The sequence below is a fragment of the Lissotriton helveticus genome, chromosome 10, assembly GCF_964261635.1.
Source record: "Lissotriton helveticus chromosome 10, aLisHel1.1, whole genome shotgun sequence".
Taxonomy (NCBI): Eukaryota; Metazoa; Chordata; class Amphibia; order Caudata; family Salamandridae; genus Lissotriton; species Lissotriton helveticus.
The window spans coordinates 418,253,031-418,275,414 of NC_136071.1; the positions used below are offsets into that span (position 1 = coordinate 418,253,031).

Sequence of the window (22,384 nt, forward strand, 5' to 3'; positions counted from 1 at the left end):
ACTTGAGTGGAGGTGAGCAACAAGGGTCGGTGTGCAACACAAGGTACATTCGAAGTGCTCAGATGTGCCTTAGGCGGGCCTGCCAATGGTCCCCTGATTGGAGGCCTGTTGGTGTACAGAAGGGAGTCGGAAGAGTGCCAGAAATATGCAGCATGGCCTTATTAAAGGCGTAATCATGCTGCAGCATCGTCTATGGGCAGAGACTAATTGTGGAATTAGCTCCTCAATCAGAGATCGGGAGTGAGGTAGAGGGAGGGAGCCCTTGTGGTTTCTCATTAGACAGAGTAGCAGGATGGGACTGAATCCTGCTTCAACTTTTTATGCTTCTTTGTCGACTTTGACCGCAAAAAAGACCAGTCACAGGACCGACCTTGAGAGAGGAAAAGGATCCGCGCCGTAGGAGCGGGACTTATGCAAGGAACGTGACTTCTACTATGTTCCGCTACAGACAACTTCACTTGACGGTCTCAGATTGTCTTCAGGTCCAATAGAAGGCCTTAAAAATTCGAATCGTCCACTTCTATGGCAAGTCAGATCTTATCATGGCAACCTATTTTTAGAGCATACTGGCCGGTTCTGGTAAGAGAGTTTGAGCTGGAAAAGAACAGGTGTTATGGAAATCCGTATTTGCTGTTCTTTCTCAGACTGCAAAGTTAGAGGATTTTGTGAACTGAACTGTCGACAATCATGCTGGGGTACAGGGAGTGTAAATTGAAAAGCTTTAGGATGTCAGGATTTGTTCTAGAACACAACCTTTGGAAAGCATTCAAATGAATTGTAGAAATATTAAAAAATATATCAGCAGTAAGGAAAGCCTATTTTTGGTAACTCTGAAGTGTGAGGAAAACAACAATTTTAAAAGGATCTAAAAAAAAATCTGAACTCTTTATTTGGTGATGTGTAAATGATAGATCTTTGCTGAAGTAAAATTGCATGTCAGTGAGAACATTGGTGGCTATTTCAATGGAGAATGTGTTGTCTGCAAATGACAGTATCCTACCACATCATGCTTTAGTAATATATTTATTACAAGAAAGTGTTACATTCCTGCCCCCACATGACAATGCTATGAGTAATCTAAGTGGAAAGCCAGAGGTGTTATGTGGACCCTATATGTGGGACAGATTCTTTTTATACATGGAGCAAAGCAAAGGTTTTAGTTCAGAAGACTTGCTGAACTCACATATTTGAATGTGCTCTCATATGTGATAATGAAGAAAACAGCGACTCAGTGGAAAAAAAGATTTGCCTATTTGAGACCAGTTTATGGGTCAAGGGTATTAGGGTTAGGTCAAGTAGATCATCTAACTCACTAGACCTGCAGGTCTGGTTATATTTATATGACTTTTCAAGGCCTGATGAGGGCACAATCTTCCCATGACTTGGAGCTATAGCTAGAACCCAAATATCAAAGGAACACCACGTGCAGGTCCATTAGTGACATGTTTCTGAAAAACTTGGCATGGGCCAGGCTTCTCCATTGAGTAGCTCGTGAGCTACTGGTAATTCTCTCCAGCTACCTGTTAGTAGTTCTCCAGTGTGTTGTCCAGCCTACTAAATTAGAAGCTTTTGTTTGGTTGAATTAACCGTAGATCTACCCTCTATAGGCTAAAGCAGGCTTCTCCAACGAGTAGCTCCGGAGCTACTGGTAGCTCTTCAGCTACCTGTGAGTAGCTTTCCTGTTTGTTGTCCAGCCTACTAAATTAGAAGCTTTTGTTTGGTTGAATTAATGTCATACCTGCAGATTACAACATAGTTTCACTGTGTGAGGAGGCAGGGCCTTGGAGGGGGCAGGGCTTGGTGCTAAGAGTGCAGAGGCACTCTGACCCTCGCCAAGACCTCTACCCACTCGCCTTTAAACAAAAACATAAAAAGGGTTATCGGGGCTGTCCCCGATGTTCTGGGGTGTTTTCACACCTTTTATGGACATTGGCTGGTTACTGCTTCCAAAAATGAGCTGGAAATACACTGTTTGCAGTGATTTTCAGTTAGTTATCCCTACCACTGTGTGATTTCAGCTCATCCCTGGGGGACTTGTGACGGGAGCCGAAATTGTGTGACACACGATGGCACCGTGTGAGTTGGCAGGCCTGTAATATATGTATCAAATCCATAACAATTGGCCTTTTGTGCCTCCTATCAATGTTCAGGATCTATTGTTAATCTATCAGAATGCATTTGAATACAGAACTTAAACTATCTTGGCTCTTCCAGAAATAATTACCGTTTCCTAAAGTGAAAAATATATTTAGTTAAATTATTTACATGAAATGTATTCACAGTATATGAATCAAAGAAAAAATCTAAAACCATCAAGTGCTTAAATAAACAAACATCACCTATACATGAAAATTAAAAAAGGTCTCTAAAATAAACCACCTATATCTAATGGGCACCTCTTATAATTTATACAGTCTCGTCATTTTAAATATAGAAAATAAAAAGTAGCTAAAGTTGCACAAATATTGTTTCTGAGCAAGTTGTTTATAGAAATACTGTCAAATTCTTTATAGAGATACTGTCATCGAGGCTGTCCCCGATTTTCTGGGGTGTTTTCACACCATTTGTGCACATCGGCTGGTTACTGGCTCCAAAAACAAGCTGGAAATCCACTGTTTACAGTGGTTTTAGCTCATTTTCCCAACCACAGTGTAAGTTCAAGTTCTCCCTGGGGGACTGTGTGAATGGAGCCTAAATCGTGGGACACACAATGGCACCATGTGAGTTGGCTATATATGTATACCAAAATTGAAAAGTGTGTATTTGATATGAAAATGTATGTATTTTCAAAACCCATATTTTCCAAAATCTATTTAAATCTGGTATCTGAATGATAAATATGAGATATAAAATGATAGACTAATTACTAACGTTTTACCTTGGTGCCAGGGGGCATTGCATCTGTGGCTGCTATGCATTGCCCTTGTAGAGGCATTCCAAATTGCATTACTGTTGGCAATCCTAACACTGAGGAGATCGTGGCTGGTAACCGTGCATAGGGAGACCACTAATATACTCTTATCTGATGTGTTCAAAACTAATATTATTAGTAGCTCGGGAGGATAAGTAGCTCTTGTAAGTGGAAAGGTTGGAGACCCCTGGAACCCTTTAGCCTTCTTTAGAGACATTATTATTATTAGGGAATTTTGTAAAGCGCCTGGTTACGCTCAGGTGGCGTGTCCCGCGCTATGGTAAGTGGAGTCAGCATAGATGTGCCACAGGGTCTACTCGGTTTAACATATATAAGGATGGGTTTTTAACTTCTTCCTGAAGCCAAGTTCAGATGGCTTCAGGCGAAGGTCCAGTGGTAGGGCATTCCAACTTTTCGTCGCCAAGTATCTGAAAGATCTGCCTCCCATGCGTGCCTTTTTTATCCTGGGGACCTTTAATAGCCCTACACAGGAGAAGCGCAAGGCACGCACAGGCGCGTATCGGGTGATCAGACTCTGAAGCGGTGCTGGTGCCTTCCCATTCAGGATGCGGTGGCATGTACAGAGGGCCTTAAACTCGACCCTGCTCCTTACTGGGAGCCAGTGAAGGGTCTGAAGGGCTGCTTTGGAAGCAGATCTCTTGGGGAACTTCAGAATCAGGCGAGCCGCTGCATTCTGCAGCACCTGGAGGCGGTTAATCGCCTTACTAGTGGCTCCCAGATACAGCAGATTGCCGTAGTCCAGGCGCGATGTGACGAGGGTATGCACCAGCGTCCTACGTGCTGACGTAGGAAGGAGATCTTAAACCTTCCGCAGACTTTTTAGGGACGCTGAAGCAGACACCCACCACACGGCCTATCTGAGGTCCAAAGGACAGGTCCGCATCAAGCCAGACTCCGAGGTTCCTGGCTTCCTTACAGGGTGTTGGGACCTCCCCTAAGCATGATGGCCACCACGCCGACGACCAGACAGATGGGCTCCCCCCCACTACGAGCACCTCGGTCTTGCTGCCATTTAACTTGAGACAGTTGGTGGACATCCAGGTTGCTAGTTCCTGCATGCAGGCTCTGAATCTGTCCACCACAAGACCGGGCGCGCATGAAAGGGAGATGACCAACTGCGTGTCGTCGGCGTAGGACACCATGCGCAGACCATGGCTTTCAGCGATAGGCGCCACCGGGGAAACATATAGATTAAATAGGGTGGGGCTCAGGGACGAGCCCTGGGCCACGCCCTGGCCCAGACCGATATCCTTAGAGTAACATTCTCCCTGGCGAACCTGAAAGCCTCTCCCTGTCAGGAAGGACTGGATCCTTTTGAGTGCAGCACCTGATATCCCACCACCATTCAGACACTGTAGCAAGGTGGTATGAGCTACAGTGTTGAAAGCTGCACTCAGGTCCAATAGGATGAGGGCCATGGTCTGACCCTCATCCACCCCCTGACGTAAGGTCTCCACAGCCACCAGAAGCGCTGATTCAGTTGAGTGACGGGGACGGAAGCCAAAATGGGTCTCGTGCAGGAGGGCAGCCTCTTCCACGAAATCCATCAGTTGTATGTTTACCGTTTTTTCCGCCACTTTGGCCAGGTAGGGCAGAAGGGAGATTGGCCGGAGGTTCTCCAACTTTTCGAAGCTGATGTTAGGCTTCTTCCTAAGAGGTAGAACCACCGCCTGTTTCCAGTCTCTGGGCACGGTCTTAGTCCTGAATGACACGTCCAACAGATGTCTGATGTACGGTTCCAACACTGGCAAGCTATCAGCTAGCCGTTTCGGCGTGGTGGGGTCCCGAGGGGAACCTGACTTAACAGACCTACAGATCTTCAAAAGGGTCTCCCGGGACGGGGTGGCAAAGTTGGTCAGTATATGTCTGTCCCCCCATTCCCTCGGGATTTCCACAAACTCCGACCCTGCGGTGGGATGGCTGGGGAACGCCGAGTAAATTTTCGCCACTTTCACGGCAAAGAAGTCAGCAATCCTATCACAGGATTCCACCGAGCAATCATCTGGGGCAGTGGCAGGCATCCCGCCCGAGAGAGTTTTATAGAGCAAAAACACTTCCTTCGTGGAATTCCCAGCTTCATTAATCCTAGTGGCATAGTATGCTGCTTTGGACTTCCTGATTAACCCATGATAGGCACGCCTCTCAGTTAGGTAAATCTCCTTAGCATCCATGGCAAAAGCCCCACACCACTGCCTTTCAGCTCGCTTCAGTGCTGCTTTTGCAACTCGGAGCTCATCACTATACCACGGAGCTGTTTTTTGGGTGCGGCCACCCGCTTTAGCATGGGAGAGAGGGGCCGTGCAGTCAAGTGCCTCGGTGATGCGTTTACAAAGGTTGGTGTTAGCAGTATCCGCATCATACCCTCCGGACTCCCCCCTCTAATAAGTGCCGCACAGAATTTAGCCTGGGAGAAGGTGGCCCATCTCCGCCTAAGGTAGTACAGTGGTGCTGGCTCCGGTAATCTAGCCCCTGAGATGCGTATGGAGAATGGTACCAGATGATGATCCGACCAGGGGATAGGAATAGGAATCAGGGCTTCTACTTCCCCCCAGTTGACGAATATGGGATCGAGCACGTGGCCCAGCTGGTGAGTGGGACCACTTACTATCTGATTCAGCTGGAGGGCTCCCAACGCCTGGCAAAAGTCCCTGGCAGCTTTGTCCGTGGGGTCATCCAGATGTATATTAAGATCCCCCAGTACCAGGAACTTATCTCTACGCAGCGCAGCCTCAATAATGCCTTCTACCAGACTCTCCCCAAACCTGGCCATAGGGCCTGGGGGTCTATAGATTAAAAGTCCCTTCAGCGTGTAGTCATCCTTTACCTTAATGGTAAAGCTACCTGCCTCGCTGTCCAGGATGGGGGGAGTAGTCTAATTGGCACCGCAGACTTTGCTTGGCTACAATAGCGATGCCCCCTCCTCTTCCAGTAGGTCTATCTTGCCTAAGCATTATGTAGCCTTCTGGTATCTCCTCTAAGGCATCAGAGGTGGAGCACTCGTCTAACCAAGTCTCTGTGAGAAACACAAGATCCCACTGTTTCTCAGTGAGTAAGTCGTAGAGATCTAATTTATGTTTCCGTAGGGAACGTACGATAAGCAGGCCACAGGCCAAGTTGTGGTTCCTAGAAGCCACATCCCTGCCAGAATCGTAGGAGAAGTGGTAGTGCTCACAGTCCATGTTATCCTCCAATCTCATGCTATGTAAACATGGGCTGGCCGTGGTACTGCGAAGAGCCATCAGCTCCTGCCTGATCCACCGTTTGTCCCCCACCCGCGGGGCATAGGGTCTGGCCCTGGCCCACGAACGATCGCGGATGGGCGCAGACGGGCTTGACTTAAGCGCGAATTTGGCGCGCCTTCGTCTTCGCACATTATTCTCTTGCATACTGGAATTCAATTTGTAGAAAATTGTTAGCCAATAAAAAAGGGTGCCAAGCGCCAGATCAGTGTTCGAAGGAACAGAAAGAAAGGTACTAATGTGACATGCAGGCCTGGAGCTTAACTGCTGCTCCACTCTTTCACTACTGATGCAGAACGAGGCTAATGTGGAGCCACATGGCGTTCCCTAGAAGCGCCTAGGAGAACTGCTTTGAAAACTTCCAGATCAAGACCGGAGAATGGGAAAATTCTAAAGGTAAGGAGTCAGCAGCTAGACTATCGCTGAAAATGCTGTATATCTCTGCAGGTGCCTAAGCCAAAATCATTATTCTGAACTGTTAAAGGGGGAGTAACTAGTTAGGGCATAAAGACCCACATTTTGGCATAGTTTTTATCCTCCTGCATAAAATCTTGCCTTGCCACGTTGGACAGAGGTGGTTGTAGAATCTGTAAACCAAAGCACTTCTAGGCCAATTAGAGGACCAATTCTTGTATATCTTGGTCCAGTGGTGGTAGTGAATAGAAAGTCTCTACACACCCACTGACGCAATCTGGGCTTTCCAAAATGGTGCTAGAGGGGACAGCTAGTTCATGAGAAATTCAGTGGGACTTTTCGGGCTTGGCGGACACAGCAGGCTTGTTCTGCCCCATGAAGACTTTTTTCTTTACCTGCCTGCTCCCCAAACGAAGAGGAGGATCTAGCTAGTACTGGGCTAAAAGAACTACTTGGCTTTAAAAGATATAAAGATCTTTTTTGGCTGCGATTGAGGGACAAAATTGGCAAAAGGGGATTGATTACTTCATTCTGTGCCTCCAACTTCAAATTAGAGGGCTTGAGCCATAACTGCAGCAGCATGACTAGACCAGTGTACAGAGGCAAAGAGGCTGTGTTGATAAGACCCCTGGCCACAAGCAGTTTCTTCTCTGCATCTTCCTTTCCATGTTGAGCTTTTACCAGTACTTTTTCTCTGCATAGTCCAGTGGAAATGAGGCACAGTGTTGAAATCTGTGCAGAGGTGGAGACTAAGTTGAAATAAGCGTGCCTCAGACAATGGCCACTTTCCCACCTTGTCTCATGCGGACAGCGTTGTCATCACCGCAACAGCCTGAGCGGAGTTTTTCCCGGTCCAAAGACAGGACAATCCTATTGGACCAGGTACTTGGTTTTCAATGACCGAAGCTTAAAGTGTCTACGAAATATTCTTGAAAATCACTGTGCTCATGTGGGAACCACCAACACTGTGGCCAGGGTTGGACTCAATGGGTGATCCATTGCAAACCCCAGGGTTTACATGCCATCAATCCCAGGATCCTGTGTCATCACAATAGACGGCGCCTTCCATGCCTTAGCCATGAGGCATGATAGCATCTGTTTGAATGGAACGAGTTTGCTCCAGGAGAGCGGAGAGCCTTGCTCTACTCAAGTGGATGTTATTTCAGACGAGGTACATTCACTTTGCTTACCAGTGTGTTTTTTAGAGGGTAGTATCAGCACAGAGGGCAGACAGGAAGAGGAGACCGAGCTACCCTGTCTAACATTAAACCCAATGCAGCACCCTACAATTTAAGAGGATATGTACAGAACAGGGAGGGGGCTAAGCATGCCATCATCTGAAATGTATACCAAGCACTACTTGTACACATCACATCTAACAGAGGAAATCGGGAGAGGGCGGTGGAGGAGTCATGACAGACTACATAGAAAGCTGTAGTTCTCACCGAAGGGGGGGGCATGTATAACCTGCTGCTATCAACCATTTGACAGGTCATGGCCTTGACCAGGTGACAGTAGAGGTAAGAATGGACAAAAACATGTACAACAATAGCCAGGGGATTTGTGACATGACTAGCGTGCACAGGAAAATCTAGCAAGTCAGGAAGTATGAGAGAATGAGGAAAGGATATCTTATGGCCTATGCACCAACAACTTTAAGCCCTACACGACCATCCCACCCATTTGACCACTTTCAATCAAATATTATACTCAAACTATGCCACCCAGATTATCCTGGGACAAAAAAGATCAGAATGCAACTCTTCTGTATTGATGTTATTCTACTGGTTGCCCTTAAGCCCAGGATCAAATTTAAAATCCTGTGCCATGGACATGGCACATATAAAATCAAACCGTAATACCTTCCGCGGCTGCTGCTTTCATTCACACTAACTTCAATTAGCCTCCCAGGAATTTCTGCCTTTACCTCAGACACAATTCTAATGACATACAAGTGGTTTCAGGGGGAATCTCAGCACATTAGGATAAACCCTCAGAAAAATGTTAACCATACCTCTGTGGCAAGAGAAAGACTATAAGATCCTGTAAAGTTATGAATACTATTCCACCAAGAACGTATTTTGATTTATTGTTTTGCACCCCATCTTCATCCTCAACCCCACTGTCCACCTCCCTACTTTCTCACCTCTTCTCTCTCTCTCCCTCCTTACCCCAGAGTGCCCAAAAGCATCCACGAATGTGCATCAGGACCAAGATAATAATAAAAATCAATAAAATAAATAGAATGTTCAAGGCGTTCAGGATCTTATAAATGTATTGCAGAACTATTACATTGTCATTGTAAAAAAACTCTGGCATCCTTGCCTCAACACTTGTGCACTTTCCCAGGTATAAACGTCTGCCAGGTGTGACTTCAGGTTAGCCTGATTGAATGCTACTCGCTTACTTTAGATGCATTGGCTTGATTGGTGAGGTAATGCTCAGTCGCATGGTAGAATTTGGCTCCAGAATCGCAGCATTTACAACACGCAGCAAAAACATATCCGGTTGAAAGATGTAGGCACACATGCTTGAGAAGCCCTACGGGTAGAAAAAGGGACAACATTAGACGGTGACTGACTTCATTTTCATTTCTTTTATACTTTCAAGTCAACTTCCTTCACCAACATGGTTTATACAACATGGAAAATATTTTGATAATGAGTCAAGTAAATATGCATTGTAAGTTTTAACAATACTGCCTCACCTTTATTTACTTTCCTCTGGGAGACCACTCTGCCATCTTTTCCGTGACAGCACAAGCATCCTCTTTTCTGAGGACAGGGTCCCCACACACTACATTTTAACTTTCGGGACCACTTACAACTTTGCGGGCATACTTCTGTGTCTGTGACCTCTGCACAGGGCTCCACAGATCACCTCATGATTCCATTTATTCAGTATTCATCATCCCCGTTATGCACTGCCGAAAAGACCTAGGAATCAATTCTCAAAGATGCCACTGCACCTTTTCCTACTACCCTTTACTTTTTAACTTCCTTTGAAATTTAAAGGGTGGGGGAAATTAGTGACAGTGCACCATCTTAGTCTCCATCTCCAATTACAAATTCTTTTTTAGTGCTGACAATATCAGCTCAACCCAAGAGGAGTGCAGCAATGAGTTATGCTTCAAGATCTTCAATCCGAATGGGGTTTCAGTTTCTTCTAGTGTTTGCAACCATAATGTGGGCTAAGTAGCCAATCTCGCGTGTCTCTCTCCCATACAGTGATTTCCTGGGGCACCACTTCTCAAATTCATTCTCTGTTCTTTACCTAAATAAGCCCTTCACAGACCACAAATAGATATCCATGCATCACAAAAGGCAAAGGTGTCATTTAAAAGAGTTGCTGATTTGCAGGATGTTTCCTTTATGGGTCACCTATCTATATATATATATATATAATATTGGGAAATTCCTTCTGCTCTCAATGCAACTAAGGGAGGGTGGAAGAAGTGACTACCGTCCCTGACAAACCCTTTAAGTCTTCTGAAGGATTTGGGTAATTTGATTCAGATGGTAAAGTCTATCTTCAGACCAAAGTCAGAATGGTAGTGTTATCTGTCCTTTTTTGTGTCATGATGGGGTTCTGTTGGAGTGACAGCTATTGCTCATTTTTCAGGCGCAAGCAAGTGCATACAAAGAGTCACTGCAATGCAGTGTTCAACAGATTACTTACCTTCAGTAAGGATCTTTCTGGGTAACACTCTATCTAACCTTAGATTACTTAACTTTAATATATCCCAAGGTGCCAAACTGGATCACAATATTTTCACAGCAGTGCTTCTGCACCTCGTTAAGTGGCCCGTGCGGCTCCGAATTGGCTTAGTTATGCCCTCGAAGTGACACAGATTTCTCACCTTTAGAATAGAGACCAAAGCAGTTCCTTCCAAGGTGGAGCGTCCGTGGAGTAGGCTCAGATCAAAAGGTCTTGCTGAACCGAACAGACAAAATTCTCTTTCCATCAGACCTGGCTGTCAAAGCAGTGCTGCCTTGTGAATGTGTGCACTGATGACCACGTCGCAGCCTGACCTGACAGTTGTCCAGGACAGGCACTCTGCATGCCGAAGCAGTGGTGGCAGAGTTAGCCGTGGTGGAATTGGCTCTTAGAAGTTCTAGAGGCTGCTATTTTGGCCAATGCATAGCTAATCTTAATGCAGACACCACCTTGCCTTTCTTTGCCCCAGAAAACCCCACATGAAGCCCATTACCACCCGGTGGTCTTTGGTGTGATCAAAATAAGCTTAAAGCTCTCTTGGGGTCCAGCCAATGGAGCGTCGCTTCCTCTTTCAAGGTGAGGCAAGAAATGCTGGAACAGTGATTGTCAAACTTAACAAGCATTTACAATGCAACGGTTTCGCCTTTGGAAAAGTTTGAGCTATTGGCATTGTAAATGACAAAATTTGTATTTATGTGTTGGTTTTGAAAACAGATAAATAAATGGCATTGTCATTTACATTGCTAATAGCTCTAACTTTTCCAAAGGCGAAACCGTTGCATTGTAAATGCTTGTTTTTAAATAATTCCTCCCCTTTGTTTAACACTGCCCTATCTTCACCTAGCGCACCTAATTGGTTTGGAGGCAATGTAGGTTGTTTTATGCTCTTTAGAACGTTGGCGGGCAACTTTGCAATTTTGACAGTTTTCCTCCTCTCCTTACCACCCACACCTTATACTTTAGATCTCACCTGAGACAGTGCTTGGACTGAAGCTTATGAGAAACTTTGTTAATTTACAGGAGCCATATAGCCCGCCCTTTACTTACCATTTGTTTGCTTCATCGTCACTCACATTACCTTGCTCCTCTTTGGTCAGAGAATGTCGGGTTCACTTCATCTTGTGCATTTGCTCCTACTCTGGAGCATGGCCCAAGTACTGCTTCCCTTGCCCAGGGTCCTTCTATGACTCGCTGCTTTCAGAGGGACTTTTATCTGTTTATTTGCACCCCTGTCCTCCCTCCCCACTCCTCTATTGTGGCCCAAAAATCATGCCCTCAGGTTTTGAGATGCTACTATGATGCAGACAGCGCTGCTCTTTCTTCTCTAAATAACCTTTTGGCACTGTCGTCATAAGGGTCCAACATGGCACACTTGAGCTTGGCTCTAAGATAATTAGATGTTTTTTTTATGAAAGAAGAGAATAATCTCATACTAAGAAAAAGGATCACTCCCCCTCATGGTTTGCGCTGGACATGCTGGGCATGTCAAATAGCTTTTTTTCTAACTTTCAGCCATGCTGCTGTACAACATGGCTTAAAGAAATTGACAAAGCCAATAGCTCTCCCATAAGCAAAACCTATTGGCTTTGTCAATGTTTGTTCCCTCTTTGAAAGTTTTCTGCATTCTATAACTCACATATAAAGTGGGAAATGCCTTAAAGCTTGGTTTTGGTACTGGAAGGGATTCCTTCCAGTACACAAACTAAGAATCACACACTGATAACACCCTTGCACTGTGGTGCAAGGCTCTCTGCGTTGGCGCATGGCAGCCAAAAGTGCGCCAGCACAGAGAGAGAGAGAGCACAACAGCACCACATCTAGGTAGATATGGAGCTGTGCTGCTCTGTCCCATTCACGCAATGCAGAGCAGCAACTTTACTTGCTGTGCTGAGTGAATTGTACATAAATCTGGGTCCAAATATTTAAAAACAACACATTCACCAGAATTTTGTGTCTCTATAATAAATAACAGTTTACGGTTAAATGACTAACTGGTGCAACCAAAGGAAGAGGTTTAAAAGCAAAAAACTAAAGGGCAAAGACAGTGATGAACTTCTGAAGAATGTTTTATAATATTTAGATTCTAAAATTCAGCTAACCAACTGTAATAGCATGTGTTAATAAATATTACCATAGACCAACCTAAAGGCACAAAGTGAAAAATTCAAATTCTGTCTCGCCTGAATACTGTAGGTGTCACAAACATTTCCAGATCCCACTTACAACTACTCAAATGAGAGTTAGGGGCTGATTTAGAGATTGGCGGAAAGGGTACTCCACCGCAACTGCGACAGAGTACCCTCTCTGCCAAACTCAAGGCCCACCGGCCCAATTTAGAAGCTCTCGACCTTATGTATGACAATGACAGAGTCTACTCCAGCTCCATTGTTGACATACTCAAGTCAAGTAAGTCTTTATTCTGCTAAAAAAAACATAAAAGAATACATACAAATTGCATTTAAAATTGCATGCTAAAATCACAAGTATAAGATCATCATATCTAAAATCAGCCCCCTCTTTGCCTTACGAACAGCGCTAAACAAGGGGCAACTAAGTGCATTAATGTGCAATAATCAAAACAATTCATCAATAATATCATATATCAAATTTAAAAAGAAACAAATAGTGCTAGAAACATATCTAGAGCATATAGATATAGAAACATATCCACATTTATTTCCACGCTTGGTACTTCCTGTACACAGTGCCGGCACCAGATTATCTTTACTTGCCAACTAATCTACACAGTTTAACTGTGGTTGCCATGAATCTGTAAACTGTATAGCAAACCAAGTCAGATTGCAGCAGTTGAAGATAATGCAGTGCTGCTTCGCACACGCTGATGTTTAGACTCCTTAATAAAGGCATTAAAATGTTCTTCCTCAAGTCTTTATATAAATCGCAACAAAATAAGAAGTGCAGCTGGGATTGAGGGGTTCGTGAGTCACATGGGCAGTGAACACGATCTCTACTGCGGTGGGCATCAGAGGGGTGGGATATCAGAACAAGATATATTTGTGGCGCTACCATGCAATGTTAACAAAACAAGTGAGGGAGACATCAGGCAGGTGCGGGCACTCGAGTGTGGCTCAGAAGAACGTTCCAGAAGGGCCTAGAAATGTAATCTCCCACCCCGCTCCCATTCATCTTCAGTCTTACAAGCAGGATTGAGATAATAAGGGTTAACCTCAGAAGTCCAAAAACAGCACAAATAACGAGCAAGGGTTGTTGGTGTAAATGCGCTCGAAGGCCAGTTTTTAAATGTGAGTGTTCCATTTGACACACAGGCATTCTGGGAGTTGTAGTCTTCGTTCTCTTAAATCGAAAGACTTGTACTAAAACATATGAATACGTTTTGCAGTAGGAAAGGTCAGGAGTCGAAGCATAGACCCTGAATTCAAGGCGGCCTGTACGGAATAGTGTATTTACTGCATCAGGCAAAAAACGAAACCCTTAAATGGGGTATTTACACTATGTGGTAAATACTTCCTATTCCCGTAAAAAATTGAGTGTTACACACAACATTGATGCATTCAGCATATAACATTTTAGTGCCATTTTCCTCTGGGAAAGTTCGACAGATTTGACCAGCTGAATTTTCCTAGCGAAATTGTAGGGCGTATGATGTTTCCTGCATTCCGATCCCTTCACAAATGATTCCATTACAGACTTCAGAAAGATGAAAGGTTGAGTCAGCCTTACCAGGTTCCTAACACAAAACTTGTAGCTGACAGCAGATGGCGAATATGAGCTTAACTATTAGGCTATATATCTTTCTCTTTACTCAGGGCCGCCTTTCCATAGGAAAAGGATTTATGGATTTGCTAATAAGTTTGGCACCTTTCGTGGAATCTTAATGAAACATTCCTTTTTATTAAAGTTTGTGCTAGAAACCCAGGATTGGCTGAAGATGTCCCCAAGTGAAGCGCCACTACTTGCAGCCAGCTTTGCAAACATGGGAACAGAGATGCAGGGAAATTAAGTGAGTAAAAATGACACCATTTTTAAAAAAGCCGGAAAGCCAGAATATTAAAAGAGGGGCCAGGAAATGGTCTTGGGCCTCTTCGCACTTGTGCAGTGCAAATTTGTATCAAGATTTGCAGATACGAACTACTGCAAACAATGTTCTGGATCAACACCCCCAAGGATCACGTTTCATCAAGAAATGTCTAGGACTAGAAAAGTGGTGCACCAGTGAGAGGTGTCTGTAGATTAAATTTTTTTTACATCTTTTAAACGACTTACCCCTGGAATTGACGCTGAGGACCCCTGCTGAACCTGCTCCTCGATAGTAAAGATCCTCCCGGCAAGTCTCAGGAGCTGATGCCCGGACCGGAGATCACTACAACCAGGGTCCTCTCGTTCCCGCTAGCTCCTCCAATCCACTCCCGATCCCTCAGCTTACAGATGACCGAGGCCCTCCTGACTGGACCCGGTCGAGAATCCATCTGACTGGAGGCGGTCCCCTGGAACTGGAGGCTTCGGCTTTCACACCGGTGCAGGTTGTGCCTGACTACGTGACGGACGCCAATTAAAACCAGCTCCACACTGCCCATTCTCGGTGCCCGCCAAGGGCGGTGGAGGCAGGCGGCCTTTGATCCTGCTGATCGGCCCCACAGGGAACCTGGACACAGGAATGTGGGCTGAGTGTCCATGCAAATATGTGCGGCGGCGGGTGGTGCACGGGAGCGCTGCCTGGAACACTGCCTGAGGCGATTACCGGCGAGTGCGTGGAGCAAAGCACCGACGGCGGGAGGGGGGCGGGAGAGGACACGGACGGCGGGAGGAGGGCGGGAGAGGACACGGACGGCGGGAGGAGGGCGGGAGAGGACACGAACGGCGGGAGGGGGGCGGGAGAGGACACGGACGGCGGGAGGGGGCGGGAGGGGGCGTGAGAGGACACGGACGGCGGGAAACGTGCACAGGACAGCGAGGGGGGCGGAAAGGCACACAGAGGGGGCGGGAATGGACAGCGCATCTGAATTCACTTTCAGTGAAAGGGGAGGGAACGGGAAAAAACGTAACTCCGCCCTGGGAAAAAATCTCGGGAACGCCCCCGAAACTGGTCCGGCCTTGACGGACAGATCCGGCACCCAATGGCTAGCCTCCATTTATGGAGCTAGCCAATGAGAGCCGGGGGACGTTCCCGAAGTGCTTAGTGTCGACATAGGATTTCACCTGCGCTGAAAAGCTGCGCAGAGCGCAGCCTTTCGGCAGGCGAAACCCAAAAAGGAGTCCCGACTTTTGGCAAGAAGGCCACCCGGGATCCTCAGTTGCAGTTGGTCTGCAAAACAAAAGGTGGTTTAGGGCAGTTGCACCGTCAGCACCTAGAATTTACTCATGCTATACATCACAAATGTATTTATTTATTTATGTATTTATTTATTTATTTATAGAGGCAAACTAATACCCGAAGGCGTCTAGATGCTAAAAGAAACCTGAAGTGATAGCCAGATCTTAGCAATGCTCAAACTTTTGCATTTATGGAAAATGGACTAACGGGTAAAGAGACAAATTTTGAGGGCCTTCCTAAAAGAAAACAAGTCAGAGGAGTCCTTTAGATTGGTGGGAAGACAGTTCCATAATCTAGCGGTGACATTAACTAAATGTTTGCCCCTCAGATTGAAAGCCGAAATCGTGGAACCTCCACTAGCTTTAGAGACAATGACCTAAGATTTCTTGGCAGAACATGCCAAAGGAACGGATCCTTTAGGTATTCCAGTCGGTAAAAGCAATACAAAGGGCCTTAAAATCAATACTCTTCTCCACAGGAAGCCAGTGAAGGGATTTAAGAGCTTATTTAGCTAAAGAATGTCTGGGGATCCCTAATAATAAATGAGCAGCTGCGTTTTGGAGAACCTGTAGTTTAAGAAGATCCTTCTGTAAACCAACAAAGAGGGGGTTACAGTGGTCCAACTTAGATAAGATGAGCGCAGAGACAACTGTTTTTGAAGATCCTTAGGTATAAAAGAAAAGATTTTAATTAAACTTTTTCATGTAAAAAAAAGTGGACGAGGTGATGGCCTTTACCTGCTGGGTAAAGGACAAGGCTGTATTGCAGATAACATCCGTTTTTTTTGCCTTTGTAACTGTACTAGGGAATGAACAGAGTTCCTGAGGCCACCAATCAGGAGACCAAAAGGGGGAGTTACTAGCAAGAGCGATACTTCATTTTTTTTTTAAGGTTAACTTCAGGCAATTCTCCATCATCCACTTCTTTACCTGTTGCATGCAACTATGAAACGTAAAAGAAACAATAATCTGCGCGTCATCGGCGTATGACATGTTGGTAAAGCCAAATGATTTGATAAGCCTGGCCAGATGAGTGATGTATAGATTAAGAAGAGAGTGGCTATGTGAAGAGCCCTGTGGCACCCTGCAAGGAAGTTGAAGAGTATGTGATTCATATCTGTCTAGTTTCACAATTTGCTCATGCTCATTTAAAAAAGATTTTAAAAAGAGAGCTACACCGCCTACGCCACTTTCTTGGTGGCAACTTATCAGTAACCCGTGGTCCACCATATCGAAAGCCACTGAGAGGTCCAGCAAAATCAGTGGGGCATTTCCTTCACTGTCGACCGCATGTCTGACCTCCGTCACAGTAATCCAGGTGAGCTCAGTACTGTGCTCACTTCTGAATTTCAGGGGAGCTTTTTGCCGTACCTGTGGTGCTGACTTTGCCCTTTTGTAAAGGACCTCGGGCTGCCTCCTAGACCTTCACAGCTTTCCACTTTGACTCCAGCACAGCCTGGTGGGACTCGCTGTCCCAGGCTGCACTGCCCCCTCATTGTCAGAACTGCTCCCAGCTGCCACAGGGGGAGGCGTGGTGATCGCGCTATAAAGCGCTGCCTCAACCCCCGCGGCGCAGGATATTTCAGGGGAGCTTTTGCTGTACCTGTGGTGCTGACTTTGCCCTTTTATAAAGGACCTCGGGCTGCCTCCTAGACCTTCGCGGCTTTCCACTTTGACTCCAGCACAGACTGGTGGGACTCCCTGTCAAGGGCTGCACCGCCCCCTCATTGTCAGAACTGCTCCCAGCTGCCGCAGGGGGAGGTGTGGTGATCGCGCTATCAAGTGCTGCCTCAACCCTGGCGGCGCGGGACGTGCGCGGGCTTGCCGGCCGTAGCCCAGGGCAAGGGCGGGCCAGTCTGAGCCCGTCAGAGGCCGAAGAAGGCTGGGCTCCCCCCCCCCTCTTTAAAGTGTCCTAACATTGATCACGATATTGCCATTGATTGACTGAGTGGTGATCTTTTGTATTTGTTAATGGCCACCAAACCTAAACCTACTGGGCAGAGGGTGGGGGGGTGTGGTGGGCACGCTGAACGCATTTTTATCAAGGGCAGAATGTGTCCTACAGCACGAAATCCAGCTAACAGAGAAAAGACTTTCTTTGGGGTCATATGTGGAACAAAAAAGATCATCCCTGGGGGCTATAAGAACGGTTAAATCACCAGTGGTGGTCCCGCAACCTATGACTCATTTAAGCACGGAGTCATTAGAAGCCGGCATGGCCAGCAAATCTGGCACGGATCCCACTTTGGACTCAGGGCGTGTAGAGGCGGTCAACCTAAGTACTGTGGTCTCTAATAATACCCCAGGACTGAGTGTCCATGGGGCTTTGGTGGGATCTCCCCATGTGCTCAATTCAGACCTCCTTGTTGCCCCTGCTCTATCCCAAGCCCACTCTTTGAACACGCCCCGGGCAGCTCAAGGTGACCGAGCCACTAGATCCGAAAGATCTGTTAAAGAAAGGGAAAGGGTGGCAAGTGCATCAAGATCAGGGCTGGGTATTAATAATGAGGGAGGAACTAGGGAACCGCCCGCAAAACGCACAAGGGGTGGAGCAGCGCTGAGGGGTAAGGCCAAAGATAAACTTAAACATCAAGCCCCCGGGTTAAGTGAGAATTTTTCCCTGAAACCCAGTATTGGCTCGCCTCTTATTGTTAACACTGACACGCCCATGTTGGTGGAGCAGGGAGGCGATCCGGATCACTGGAAACGCTTGGAGACCCTAATTACTGTTCTCCTAGCACCTTTTTGGAACAAACTGGGGGCGATTGACGAAAAACCTCTCCTCTGTGGGTCACAGCAGTATTGGGGGGAAGGCATGGGATTCGTGGAACAATCACTGCCAAGAAACAGTGGCCTTGTTGGGGACCGCGCTGGGGATATGGCCCATGGGGTAGGGAAAAATCTTACTGGCAATGTGCGTATGGCAGGGCTGCGATCGCCGCAAGTGCCATCGGAGCCAGGGGCGGCAATTCCACAACTGATCGTAGGATGCCATGGGGTGGGTGGGCAGGCGAATGTGGGCCGCACAGGAGAACAGAATCTGCCTATATCGGAGGGCCCACAAAGGTTATTAATGGCTGAACACGACCGCCATGGAGATGGTCCTATTATATCAAATCATGTGATTTCCAAGCCTGCATGAGAAATTTTAGATCTGCCACCGGTGGCGTGCCCTTACGTCATGGTCTTGGCCGGAGTTCCCCCGCTCAGAACTGATCAACCAGAATTCTGGACCCAATTGAGAAACAAAACTGTTGACTGGTTATCCAAGCATAAAGGTTTTAGAGCAGCCATGAGTAATAATATCATAATGGTGCACAGATTTGCGTGGGTGGGGCCATCGCCAAAGAACATAGGGGGGGATTGTGTTGTTGTTAACTTCCGGAGCCCTGCCGTCGCCCAAATGATCCTAAAGGTGCAGGACCTGTGCCTATTACCTGTCACTTCGATCTGGGCCCTGCCACTTGGTTATTTTTATAAACCCCCACTGAGAACCCCGAAGGAGACAGCTCCCTATATCCCGGTCTCAAACAGGTTTGAGGCTTTGTCTGGCTTAGATGCTCAAGACTGACTATCTGTTACTAACACTGCCTCAAGGGATACATTGAATGTAAAGGAAACTGTGGTGGAAGTATCATCTACCCCTTTGACTAGTCCCCTGACTCTAATAATCCCTCCTACTGCAGACCCCCGGCCTACTCCACTTGATACTGTCAATTCTAACTTAACCATGCGGCCAACCGAGGGAGCTTCCATAAAACTATTATCAGGGAACATAGCTGGTTTAAGGGCCAAAAGGGGGGGGACTCTAACTGGGAACTCTTTCTCGCTAGTTATCATATTATAACCCTCCAGGAAACCTGGGAGGCGAAAGAATCCTATTTCTTGGATGGGTTTTTATCGTTCTGCAAATATGCCATACCATCTTGCATGGGGAGAGCTAGGGGCGGACTCTTGCTGCTAATTAATCTTAAATTATCATACAAAGCAAAGCCAATAGACTCGTGCTCACCCAATATTTTGGGAGTTGAATTAATAGGGAAGAATTTACCAAATTCTTTAGTGGTCAATTTTTATAATTCTTTTACGAGAGGTGATGACCTAGAGCATTTAAGATCCCTCAATGCATTTTTGACTAATTATGAGGCCAAGGCAGGCACGTACCATAATGTATTAGTCCTGGGTGATTTTAATATTCATGTTTGTCCTATTAATTTTCTAACAAAACTAGACCAGGATTGTGGTTCGCAGGGGTTAACGCATTTCGAACATACTGCTTCTGGGACCTTCCCAGAGAGTTTTTTATCGACCCATAATTTGATCTGCCCAACGCAGTCGGATGTGTTATCTCCCGTACCCACATATATTGGCCAAGATCACCAAAGCATTATTGACTATATCTTAGTTTCGGGCTCTTTGTTGGCTTTATTAGGCGCATTAAGTTTAACAAACAACTGCCTTAGTGACCATAACCCACTGACATTGGTTATTAACCTAGGATAAGGTGGGAGGTGATTTCTCCTGACAGTTTTACTGATAAGTTACTTGGTGATTGTGCAGAGGAGTTTGGCATCTGTTCGGACCAGGACTCCAACCCATTACTAGTCCTAGGTGCGTTCGACCGAATCACAAGGCAAGTAGCTGCTAACTTGACGGTATCTTGTAGACCAAGGCCCCTAAGATATAAAAAGTGGTTTGACGAAACTTGTATGAGTGCTCATAAAGCACTCATGCAGGAGCTTAATGGGAAACCTAGGGTAGCCGAAAGGGTCAAGAATACTAGGAGGTTATATAAATCTTCAGTGGAAAAGAGGAAAAAGCAGCTAAGAGAGATGGCATGGGACGAGCTTAGCCAAGCCAGTGTCCTGTCAAACAGCACTAGGTTTTGGAGCGTGGTGAACAGCCCTATATTTGATGAATCATCTAACGCCGTTAAAGACTGTCACATTCCGCTTGAGAGGTGGGTCCAACATTTTGGGGGCGTCTACAGTGACGTGAATGACAAATCCCCTGTCTGGCCAGCTGGCAGCGGCTGTGTTTCGCACCCCTTGTTATTCACTTTGGATAAAGTGACCGAGGCGATTAAGTCATCATCAAGGGGGAAAGCCCCGGGCCCTGATGGAGTACCAGCCGACCTTTATAGAGCAGATCCTAAGTTATGGGCAAAATTTTTAACTCATGTTTTTAATGCAGCCAGCCAGTTCAGCTTTCCCCTGTCTTGGGCCAAAGCGGTTATTATACCGATTTTTAAGAAGGGAGCTAGAGATGATCCGGCTTGTTACAGGCCAATCTTGCTCTTGGATTCTGCGGCTAAAATTATGGGGAAAGTTGTCCTTGCTCACCTAACAGAGTGGCTTGACCAAAACAGCATCATTTCTGATCTCCAATATGGCTTTAGGCAAGGAAAAGGTACATTTGGTCAAGGTCTTAATCTTCACTTGGTGATAGGAAAGTACACGGTCGTAAAGCATGGGGATTTCCACTTGGCCTTTATGGATCTAACCTCGGCTTTCGACTTTGTTAATAGATCAAAGCTCTGGGCGACCCTCCAAAATATAGGTTTAGATGTGGACCTGATCTCCTTTTTGGCGGCAATCCATGAAAACACCACAGCAGCAGTGCGTTATAATGAAGCTGGTAGCCTAACTAATTCCTGGGCTCTTAAAAGAGGGGTCCGACTGGGGGTGCATTTTAGCCCCCTTGCTGTTCTGTTCACACTCCCATTGCTATACACTGATAATGCGGTTTTGGTGGCAAGGACTTCGAGGGGGCTGCAAACTTTTAGATTGTTTTATTGATTTTATGGAGTCCTTGGCTCGGATTACGAACTTTAAAAAGACACATTCTATGTCTATTGGCTCAGGAAAAGCAAGGAAGGCCAAATTCTATTGCAAGGATATGGAATTAATAAAAGTCCCTGCTTTCCCGTATTTGGGGGTTCTTTTTGATGATAGGCGTTCGTGGCTCACGCAGCGCACACACAAAAAGAACACACTAGCTAGAGCTTCGGGGGCTATTTTAGACTTTGCAAAAAGAATTGGTTCCCAACCACTCCCGGCACTCATGAAGATTTATAACGCCAAGTGCCTCCCAATGGCGACCTAGGGGAGCGATATCTGGGGATACACAGAGACTGGAGAAATCCAGGCGGTCGAAAACACCTTTTTCCGCAGACAGTTGTCGGTCCCGGCCTCTATTTCAGTTTTTAATATCCATGAGGACCTAGAAGCTTGTTTTATCTCTGACCAGATTGCGGTTTCCCCTTTATTGTGCTGGCTGAGAATTTGGGCACAAGCGACCCCTAACCGTAATCAGTTGATCATCCAAGACTGCATTTCCCTAGACAAGGGGTTAGATATACCATGGGTCCGTTAGATCAAGACACAGATGGAAATTCTTGGTTGTCCTGACTTATTTCTGAGCCCTAGAGCTCTCGGTAAGTCAGCCATTAGGGATTTGAAGCAGCAGTTTTTGGATGGATCTATGTCATTAAGTGAGAATCGGGAACTGGCAAAGCCTACTGTGAGAAGTTTTGTCACGCGGAGTCTAGGCAGACAGTTGCAACGGTATTTATCTTATATAAACAAACCTTACCATCTATTTGTTTTAATTCGTTTTAAGCATAATATGGTTCCCTGGCTGCTAGCATTTCCGAAAGGGTTTTTTTAAAGAAGGATCGTTAAGTCCCTGTCCTTGTGACAACTTCTCTGAACAGAACACTCCCCATTGGATATTTTGCTGTGATTATTATGTCTTGTTACGCAGGAAATTTATTATCCCCCCTCCTAAG

General features: G+C 46.1%; 1 protein-coding gene across 1 annotated transcript in view; it reads right to left on the minus strand.

The window, feature by feature from the left end:
- The window catches only part of PGAP6 (post-GPI attachment to proteins 6), a 500,899-nt gene that overhangs the window by 278,698 nt on the left and 199,817 nt on the right, over positions 1 to 22,384 (minus strand). The window contains exon 4 of the mRNA XM_078662901.1: positions 8,993 to 9,126. Coding sequence (XP_078519027.1) covers positions 8,993 to 9,126 — 134 coding nt within the window. The remainder of the gene's footprint in view (positions 1 to 8,992; positions 9,127 to 22,384) is intronic.